General features: G+C 41.7%; 1 protein-coding gene across 1 annotated transcript in view; it reads left to right on the top strand.

Moving 5' to 3' along the window:
- Nucleotides 1–5,534: 5,534 nt before the first annotated feature.
- LOC310776959 (paired box protein Pax-3-like) overlaps nt 5,535–10,882 on the top strand; it is a gene marked incomplete at both ends in the record, with an annotated part of 47,225 nt that continues 41,877 nt past the window's right edge. Inside the window, 4 exons of the mRNA XM_083637185.1 lie at nt 5,535–5,619; nt 6,233–6,468; nt 6,810–6,939; nt 7,419–7,562. Of these exons, the coding sequence (XP_083493311.1) occupies nt 5,535–5,619; nt 6,233–6,468; nt 6,810–6,939; nt 7,419–7,562 (595 nt within the window). The remainder of the gene's footprint in view (nt 5,620–6,232; nt 6,469–6,809; nt 6,940–7,418; nt 7,563–10,882) is intronic.

The following is a 10,882-nucleotide window of genomic DNA, read 5'->3' on the forward strand; positions in this document are numbered from 1 at the left end:
GTGTGTGTGTGTGCATGCGTGTATGTCTAAACAGGTAGAATATGGGCTTAAGTCATCTCCACAGGTGTTGGGCTAAAAGCTCGATTCAAACCAGCTTTGACCTGCTTATAAGACAAAAAGCATTTCTCTTCTGTGATCGCTTCTTTCAAACATGATGATGAAGATGATGATGATGATGTAATGTGATCCACTGAGTTTGTGAATGGGAAAATACACTATGGCCCCTTGAGCCTCCTGTCAGCATTTAGCATTCAAAGGTGTTCAATTCCACGATGACCCTTGCACGCTCATTGTACCTCGTTGCTGGGGAAATGGCAAAATCACGTCAACAAATGATTCTCAAACTTCCCCCAATCTGGCTCCCACACCTTCAATCATCCTCTTCTACCTTATCTCCAAATTTAGATGATGCACTTTCACCCTCTTATTTAACACAAGTAGGGTATCTATCTTTGACAAATGTAAGCTTATTGTATTTATTTAAGAGGACCTAGAACATGTTGTTTTTATGAGAATCTGTGGTTGTTAAGGTACCAAATGTATTTGCACAGAGAAATGTTCTTTATGTGCTGTTTTACATACATAAACACATTTCAATAATAAAGGAAACGTGAATATGTATTGCATTGATTAGTCTTGAAATTCACCAGAAATAGCATGTCTATAGTTGATAAATTTGAGAATAGCTTGATAGCAGGATAATGTAGGGTCATATCATGACAATGGATTGAATTTCAACTGGGTACTATGGATACTTTCAGCATCCTGCTGTGTATCAAATATGCCCCCTGCTGGAAGATAGACGATACTACAGATTATAAAAAGCAGATGGCCCACAGTGAACTGTGTTTGAGTTTATTTGTTTTATTTTAGATGTGTAAACGTCTAATAGTTGAGTAAAAAGAAATATCTTTTTGAGTAGCCATATATGGGCTGCGAATGCTGATGTGCCTGTAATATCATATGCCAAGATTTCCCCCAAGATTTGTTTAGGCCTATACACATATCCAAACAAGGCCTCCATTTAGTTTGCATAATTCAGCTATTCAAAACACCAATCTTTTCCTTCATACATTTTTTGGAAGATTTTTGAGACTGTTGGTCAACTGAAGGGCAGATATACAGACAGAAAGTGCAGTTAACCATTCAAAATCTAATTATGGCGCCAACCTGTTAATATTTCAGGCATGCTACTCAAATGTTTGCCAAATGCCAAATGTTTCATGCCTCATAAATTAAGGCTAACTAGGTAAATGCCACACAGTATTCACTTCATGCAACATCTCTTCTATTTTCACCCTTCAACACCACGTAAACAAGTCTCCATTAGCTGAGGTAAAGTCAGTGTGGACCTACAACAATAAAACATATTGTATTGTATAGCCTAGCAGTATTTTTCAATTAGTTACAGTTACACTGATTTTCTGGAAAATAGCTTGAGTGAATGTGTGTTTACAAATTAACCATGACAACAAGCCAAAGCAAATAACATGTATATTTTTGCGAGGATGTGGGGCTAATTAATTTTAATGGCCCTCATCAGACTTTATAGGCTTTTTTCTTTGAATTTGTGTGCTTATAGGGCTAGGCTATTTGCTTTTTGAGAACTCAAACCTTCTCATTCACTCCTCTGTCGCTATAGGATAAGGTTATGCATCATAACAATTTGACACTTTATAGGTTCTGTTTATTTGTGTTACCACTGCCTCATAACCTTAATTTGCCTATAGTTGTGTTTTATTCCCATATGTCACACCCCATAAAAATCTCGATATTGCAATCATAAGACATGCATAGCCTACGGTAGTTCAATTCAGTTCAAAATTAGTCCAGGATAAAATGTGTTGTCACTTCATGAAAATATTTGAATTATAGGCCTATAAAACACATAACTTAGTATGAGTATAAACTAACATGATGAACTAATGAGTATGAACTAACACTAAAATAGACCTACATTTTTGAAGGATATCAATATCACATCATATATCATATATCATACAATATCAATATCATATTTATTCATATAAAATATGATATTGCATAGGCTACTAGTATTATCATGATAACATAGCAAATATTATTAGCCTAAACTCGTCATCGAGTATCGGGATATCCAATGATATATTACTATATCTACTATCAATTAGGCTATAATATGGTGATATGTGGGAGATAATTAAAGACCATAGCACAATAAAGTGACTCATTGACATTGAGTATGACACAGGCTCAATAAGTGATTTTTCGTTATATGGAGGTCCTCCTTGGCCTGAAAAGTATTATCATGATTTTGACTTATAATGATTAATTATATAGAATGCGGTGGTAAGTAATTGATTTGACAGAAATGTGTTTGTAGATGCGCACTCCACACACAGAGCATGTGACGCAACTCATTTATTTCTCATCAAGCACGTTTGTGACTTTGAATCTCATCCCCCGGTAATGGATTGGACACGGAGATTGAGTGTCGCTTTAAAGGAAAGGCCGAGGTATGCCTCATGCCTCTCTCTGTTTTCCATTCGCCCCCTCCTCTGTTTTCTTGGCTGTAATATCCAGTTTCAATAAGATCATTGACCCTCGAAATCGTCACGTTCGTCAGCAGCACTGATGTTTTCCCCTTTTGGAATAACTCGATGCAAATGTGAGAAGCGCATGCAGGCAAACAAGTTTAGTGGACTGACTCCTATTTAGGACTATAACGCATAGCTCATCCCCAATGATTATTCTGATACTCAAACCAACAATTTCATTCAATCTAAATGTAGGTTATTGGAACAGGCAGTTGAGAACACCTTTGCCTTAAGTGTCATACAGCCTGCGCCTGTTTGTGCTGTCATTCATTCAATGAAATGCAGGATACAGACTGATTGGGCGTAAATTAAGACCAACATATTATATAGCAATTCCACAAATCTTGTTACAACTAGGCTATAGCAATCACAAACAACTCACAGTTCCCTTCTCCTTTACTTTGAAGCCATGTTACGTTATCTTGTGATTTCTTTATCCCGGAGGATAATAATAATAATCTGAATGAAGTTAATAATCGTCTCCTTAGCAGGTGAAAGACCCCCCTTCGCCATGCTTATTTTAAACCCAGCGTCCAGCCTGTCCGTGCGCGTTTCTGACAGAAATCGACAGCATTTGAAGTGCCTTTATCAAAGCCACAAGAGGCAAATGGTAATTGAATCCTATTGAGCCTGTGGGATACCTCTTCCCTGCGTAAATAGAGGTGAATGACAGTGTGCCCCCCTGTTGGGGCCCCGGTGTTGCTCTGTAGCCTGCCCTATGAAACAGCTGGTGAGTGCAGGTTCCGACAAGGCCTGCTCAGGTTGACTTGCAATGGGGGGCTTTTCTACTGTTGCTGTTTCACGGAGTCACATGAAGGGTTTCAAGGCTTTCCTAAGGCGCGGAACAAACTCGAGGGGGGAGGTAGGCCTATTTCCAACTGCATTTCTGACTAGCTCATGTTTATTACATGCCTGGGTCATAAAAGAACAACAACAACAACAACAACAACCATAATAATATTAATATTAATATTAATATTAATATTAATATTAATATTAATATTAATAATAATAATAATAATAATAATAATGTGTCCAAAGGCGCACGAGACACGCCAGAGGAGCTAAAACAAATAGGCGAACACATATTGATTAAGTTATAGAATAATCTAAATAACATTTCCGCCCTTTAATAAATAGGAAAGGCTGCATGCCGCTTATATCATGACAAACTTCTGATTCTATTTCAAAAGGTTTTTCAATAGAGGCTATACGCCTCTGATGCAGTGGGACAACTTTGATGGTGACACAGTGAGGAAGGGGCTGCACCGTCCGCTGCAGTGATGGACAGTGAAGGGAAGCGAGCTTTTGTCTGGTTCCAAAGCTCAGGAGCGGAACTCTTGCTTCAGTGATTGATTAGGAACTAAAGGGATGCTGTGACCCACGATACTCAATGCGTAAAAAGAGGAGCTGAACTTTAAAGAGAGTAAGTTAGGCAGAGAGACACCGACTCCCTCGCACACCCACCCCCGTTTGGGCAATGACAGCATTGCTTATTAGACATTTGGCGATGAAAATACACTTACGATCCGGCCGTGTCACAGAGCTAGACTGCTTTACGGCCGCCCTGGCGTCGTACCCTGCTGTGACGCACGCCCCCCTTCAGACTGCTCTCGGCTGGTTGGTGCTCAGTCTGAAAACCACAATAAATTCCTTGAGGTGCGCACACTCTGCCACCATTTGTGTCAGATATGAGACCATGGGGTGGAAACAAATTACAGGTCGTGCGATAATGTACAGCAGTAAACACTTGGGAGATGCTATTACGCACAGATCAAATTCAAAATAAAGGTATCCCAAAGCAAATTATTTTTCGTTTGGTGAAATATTTGTGCGTAAACATGTGACTATTCTGTGTTCTGTCACAAAGAAAAAAGTAATTGATTCATTAGGATATTGCAAGGCATGGCAACAATCTCCAGCAGTTTTGTTAGAACAATGTAAGTTGCATTGGATAGCTGAATGACCTATAGGCTATAGGCCCACGTCAAATAATTTATCACACTGACGAAATAATGCTTGGCAAATCAGTTATTTGCTCCACTTTTTCCCCAGAGTTTTGGTGACCAATGCTTATTTCAAATGAATACCTACTCGTGAGACTAGTCGCCATAAGCCTGAGTCCAAATTTGATATTGTGTTTAATGGACAACAAAGATCAAAAAGCGGCAGAAATGGATATGGAAACCCAAATTCCCAAAAAGCCACATCAGGACCAATTCATCTGAGCTCAGCTGCAGTGCGTCTCCTCCGTGTAACATCTTGGTGACCTGCGTCTAATAATTGATCACATTAATTAATATATTGTCTTAATCACCAGTTTTTGGTCCACTTGGTCCCCAGAAATTAGTTTATAAGCGAGTTGAAATGGCTATGGCAAATAATATAGATGATAGAATTAGTGAACTAGTGCAGCACCCGCCTGTCCAGAGCAGAACTGTGACAGATTCTCTGATAGGAGGAAAGTTTTCATCGTCAGCCAATCTTTGCGCAATGCTGCGGACCGGGTGTCCTCTCTCGACCAATCACAGTCCGGAGCGCTGACTGGGCGAGAGAGGAGCTCCGCTACTTTTGACCATCTCCTCTCACTTTGAACCGGTGTCAACAAACAACAACAACCAAAAACAACAGCGTCCTCCCGTCCTGGCTATACCGCAGACAGTACCTACATCCACGTCTCCAAGCGCATCAAGCGGGGAAGCAAACTGGAGAAATGACTCCCTCTTACTCAATTTTCTTCTGTTTTGGTCAACTTTAACTCCTTGCAGGCGGGAGTCGTTCTCCCGAGACACTGGTGCTTGGCTTTAGCCCTGTGTGGCTAACCCTATCCGAAGCTAACACCACAGGGATTTGTAATAAACTACGAGACGTTTCTGCACGAGTTCAACCAAGTCTTCCGGCTCCAAAGCCGGCGGTGGAGCAGCAGCCCCCGCGTCAGGAGGCAGGAGTGGTGGAGGTATGACTGCGTTGGCGGGGTCAATACCCATGATGATGCGACCCACGCTGGCTCAGAGCTACCCTCGCGGTGGCTTCCCACTGGAAGGTAAAACAGCACCACGCCAAAACGAAGAACTGGATGTTGGATGTTGACAAAGAAAAATGGGATTCGGTGCTTGTTATTATCGGATTGAAGTATATATAGGCTATAGTCATCTCACACTCTTCTCTCAAGCTTCAGCTTGACTGAAAACTTTCTACAAAAAGGGAGATTTTTTATTGTTGTAGGCTATAGGCAACTTCCAAAGAATTGCACCTCACCTTTTCTCATACAGTATTTTGCAGTTCATGCATTCAATATATTTCTTATGTGCTATAGGCCTATCTAACATTTTGGTACACATAAATTTGTTCTGTTTTTTATTATGTTGGCATTATTGGGCCTTATATGGGAACTTAAATCGAATTTATAGTCTGAAATAAATATAGGCTAAGTTCAGTAGCCTATTTGGCATGTAGCCTATCTCATCACAAATAATCTAAATAATTTTAATGGGTCATTTGATCACCTATGTGGCCTATAATTTAGTAGGCTAGGCAGCAAAATATGTTTTAGCAATCTTCACTCTAAATATTGTCATTAATATAGTCTATTCAATTTAACCCCGTAGGCCTAGAGACACATTTGGTGACAATTTCTTGTTTTTTATTTGATGTAGTGTCTACCCCGTTGGGTCAAGGCCGAGTGAACCAGCTCGGAGGGGTTTTCATAAACGGCAGACCTTTGCCCAACCACATCCGACATAAGATAGTGGAGATGGCCCACCATGGCATCAGGCCGTGCGTCATCTCCCGCCAGCTGCGCGTCTCCCACGGCTGCGTGTCCAAGATCCTGTGCCGGTACCAGGAGACGGGCTCCATCAGACCCGGGGCCATCGGTGGCAGCAAACCCAAGGTAGGTTATAGGTTGCAAGGGCTCATACTGTATAGCAAACTTTTTGAAACCCACAATTTTATAGTTTTATTTAAATCTTTATGATGTAAATTCATAGTGTGGAGTTACATCCACGAGGGTCTAAATGTATGCTTTTCTGGTTATATATAACTGACTTTTGTTTATAACGGTGCTGGCTGCATATGCTGCCTTTGCTGCCTATAGCATGCACGATTGCCCTCGTCATAAGGTTATCTGAGTATTGTTAAGCACTTTTTAGACCCCAAAATGTGTGTTTGGGTTGATTCCCAAACGACCAGAACAAAGTGAATGAACTATTGTGTTATTTCTGATCTTTGAAGCAGGGCACATCGCCGGACGTGGAGAAGAGAATAGAGGAGTACAAGCGGGACAACCCGGGTATGTTTAGCTGGGAGATTCGGGATAAATTACTGAAGGACGGGATATGTGACCGCAACACCGTTCCTTCAGGTAAAAAAATAGCCAGGAATCGAGCTTTTTGTTTGCTGCAGTTAGCCTATAGAGGCGCTTAATTCTGCAGGCCGAATGTTGGCCATCACCTTTTTTTTTAATTTTGTCACCATCATCATCATAATCATCATCATCATCATAATCATCGTCATCATAATCATCGTCATCATTGATTAACCCTTTATTACCCAAACATTTTTTTTGTCTTGATGCAAACAACAAAAACGTTCGCCTCTTAAACTCAGCTTACTTTTTTTCGGGCAAAGTTTTCATTTTTTAGGACATTATGGATATGTAAAAGTTTATTTAGCCTAATTTAGGCCAAAATAAATTTGGTTCGACCTTTGTTTAAATTATTGACAATATATGTCCCCTTGTTTTGCCAATGCTTTTCATGGGCTATAGCCTATATATTAAACTATTTTTTAACACATTAAATAATTGTCATTTACTTATTATTTATTTGTTCTTGAACTCAGTGAGCTCCATCAGTCGCATGATGCGGAGTAAGTTCGGAGGGAAAGGAGAGGAAGACGACGACGAAGATGAGATGGAGAAGAAGGAGTTGGAGGACAGCGACCGACGCGCCAAACACAGCATCGAAGGCATCTTGGCAGACCGATGTGAGTGAACTAAGTTATGCCTGTGTGTGTGTGTGTGTGTGGGGGGGGGGGGGGGGGGGGGGGGGGGGGGATTGGGGGGGGGGGGGGTATGCTTGCCGGGGCTGTGAACGTTTTCGGAAATAGACGCACATTAGAACCTCATCGATGGACCCCCATTTGATCAGATTAGGACCACACGTGGAAAGATTTTTGGTGTTGTTGATTTAGTATTGAATTGCTAACTGTCTGGTGAAGCTGTGCAGGGAGATATTGTGAACCCCTTTATAGTCAGCATTCTGCATTTTCACAATTTGGATAATTTATAGTGAATTAGATTAAAGTGAAATTCAACTGCTCATGGGGAAACCCTGGGGATCCCCACTTGGAGAAGAACCACTGAACCATGTCTCCACACGTCCAGTCCAACCTGTTGATCGCACTCTGCTCTGTATGCTTGTTGAGAATGGCAGTGGTTGTATTTAGCCGTGCATAGCCTATAACCTGCAGTGTGTGAAGTTTTAGCATGCTGTAAAGTTGTTGGGTGGGGGTGGGGAGTGTGTCCTCTTTGTTAGGAATTCTTTATCGACCATATCTCTCTGGCTAATGCTTTTCCCATGAGGACTTAACCGTAAATCAAACAGCAGGTGATGGCCCTTTGCGGGAAAGGGAGAATGTGTGTGTGCGCGTGTGCGCGTGTGTGTTAATAGGCCTATGTTCACGGGTGCGTGCTTGTGCGTAAAAGCAAGCAACGTGCATTGCCAAGTATAGTGAGTTACGCAATGGCCATATGTTTTCAGATTTGATCAGTTCTCGTTGTTGTCCTTATTGTGGGTTATAATGTTTTCAGATAGCCATCATACCCCAGAACACAATTTTGGTGAAACGTTTTGTGCTTTTCTCTTGGTCAATTTTAGTTTATTTTTGAGAATCAATATTTATAGGCCAAAATGTAAAGGCTGCGCATACTGTAAAAAGTGACGAATTTAAGTCATTCTGTCTTATTCATTCACATCCCCCTAAGATAATTTAGATGGGCGAGATAGTTAATTCCAGTTGATCCAGTTTAATTTGTGTCAGGAATTGTCTACAAGTGCCAGTGTCTTAAACCAACTGACAGAAAAGGCTCAAGGCTAATTTACTCTGATGAAAAAAATATATAATTGGAATCTCGCCTCCATCAGTATTAAGAAAAAAAAACAATAAATAAGTTGTTAATGGTAGGTCCAAAAGTTTTGGGTGAAAACTGAATATATAGCCTATAAATTGACATATAGCCTGCAGGTCTTTCTTCTGCATAAGTTCGTTCTTCTGACATAGCCATATAGGCTGAATTGGAGGGAGTTTTAGCCTCATACAACAAAAAGTAATTAGACTACTCAAATTTAGCCTACACCCTGTGTGAGCAGTAATGCGTTACAATACTCGTTAGCATATACTTTTCCGTTACACCCTCTACAGTTGGCAAATCCTCTTCCCCTCTGTGAAAAATCTGGATATCGCCAGCGTTGATGTCCATCTTCTTCGCATCTGTTTGCTCGATAAGATCAAAACTGGGGTATAGAAAAAAGTGAACTTAGTAGAGTCCCCCCTTCCCCCCAAGGGCTACAGCTCATATACCAGCAGGCCAGCTTCAGATACTAAGGTGAAAGGGCTACAGCTCTGCAGGTACCAGGCCAGCTTCAGATACTAAGGTGAAAGGGCTACAGCTCATATACCAGGCCAGCTTCAGATAGTAAGGTATTAGACTAACTAATAGGCTAATGATGAAGGAAACACAACTCATCACTTTAAGATCGTTCAACCTCAGTCAGATATGAGGGGGGCTGAAATAGCCCCACAATAATAATACACGTGAAATAGTTCGTTATAGGCCTACTCAATCGTTAATAGACCTATAGGTTACTGGAAAAATATTGCTCAACCCAAATCCACAAAAATGTGCCTCTAATCAGTTGAGCTAACATTCGTTGTTTCCATCACTCCCCTTCAACCTCTCCCTCTTCATGCTATAAATTCAGGAGCACATTTCAACATTTAGCCTATTCCAGCGATGTCCCCTAACCGACGCCTTCTCCGTCTCAGGGACAGTAAAGGCGAATGAAAGGACAATGAGGAGAAAAGAGTAGTTTGAGAGACAAAATGTCCCTCTGCAGATGAGCTGATCAAACATTTGTTCAGCCGTTTCCATCTCCTCGCAGACACGCCTCGCGTTGCGCGCACAACGGGACGCTCGGGGATGAACTTGGGAGACAAAGGCGCAGAGTCTATTTGGGGCTCACGCTTGGGCTGCCCGCGGACAAAAGGCCGGCTTGGAAACAGCTTTGGCCGCCATTAAAGACGGAGGCTGCAACCTGTTTATAATTCAGCTGAGAGAGGAGAGCCTCTCCACAGAGAAGCCCGACAAAAGACATTATGGGGATGAATTATTCAGGGACCGCTCCGGCACGGTTTAAAGAGGGAAAATGGCCGTTTTCACCTACAAAATGTTCCTTTTTTGGGCTGGCTAAAGACGCTGCCTGCATGCCATTCAGAATGACAATTGAGGCCCCTGAAATCGACTCACGTCACGTAATGCGTGCGCGCTCCCAACACATACGCACGCAGCACGCACGGGATATACGCACGGTAGCCTATAGGCTATCAGCCCGTTACGTTGGGACATCATTACATTTTAATAAAACGTTTGTTAACAACAGCTTGCTAATGTGTTGACTAAAGTGTTGATAATGGCACATGTCATGTGCATTTGACATTTCTGACTGAACTTTTCCCATAAAAAAAAATACATAGGCCTACATACATTTTTGGCAGCACTTTGGTGAAATATTTTTGTGCTCAAACGTTATTAGGGCTATGGGTTGAATTGGTTTTAGTCAATTGAGTTTAGTTTGTAGGCTATTTTCCATGTTGCATGTGCATGGGCTATAAGGCAACATTCTCGAATTATTTGCCTCTTTCAGACTTTGATGTCATATAACAAAATCGGATTTGAATTATTGTGACCAAGAAAGGGAAGTGATGTTCTCAGACTGCAGAATATTGAAACGTCTTCAGATGCACATACATAGGCTATTGATTGTTTGATGAGACGCGGCCTTGCATGGCCTCTGGAACATTATTAATGTCTTCTAAATGATGTGGATATTGTGCTATGTCACATTTAATGACGGAGGGAGTGTATTAAAGAGTGTTTTGGGTGAATGGGGACCAATGTTCTCCCCGGAGAGCGGCGGCCTGGCCCGCGGGGCAGCTTCACAATGGCTCCCCTCGGTCACCCGTCCTGCACGCATGCAGCCCCGAAAACTCAGCCCTTCTCCTCCTGCTCTCCTCCTGCTCTCCTC

This window comes from Poromitra crassiceps (assembly GCF_964638095.1).
Source record: "Poromitra crassiceps genome assembly, chromosome: 5".
Lineage (NCBI taxonomy): Eukaryota > Metazoa > Chordata > Actinopteri > Beryciformes > Melamphaidae > Poromitra > Poromitra crassiceps.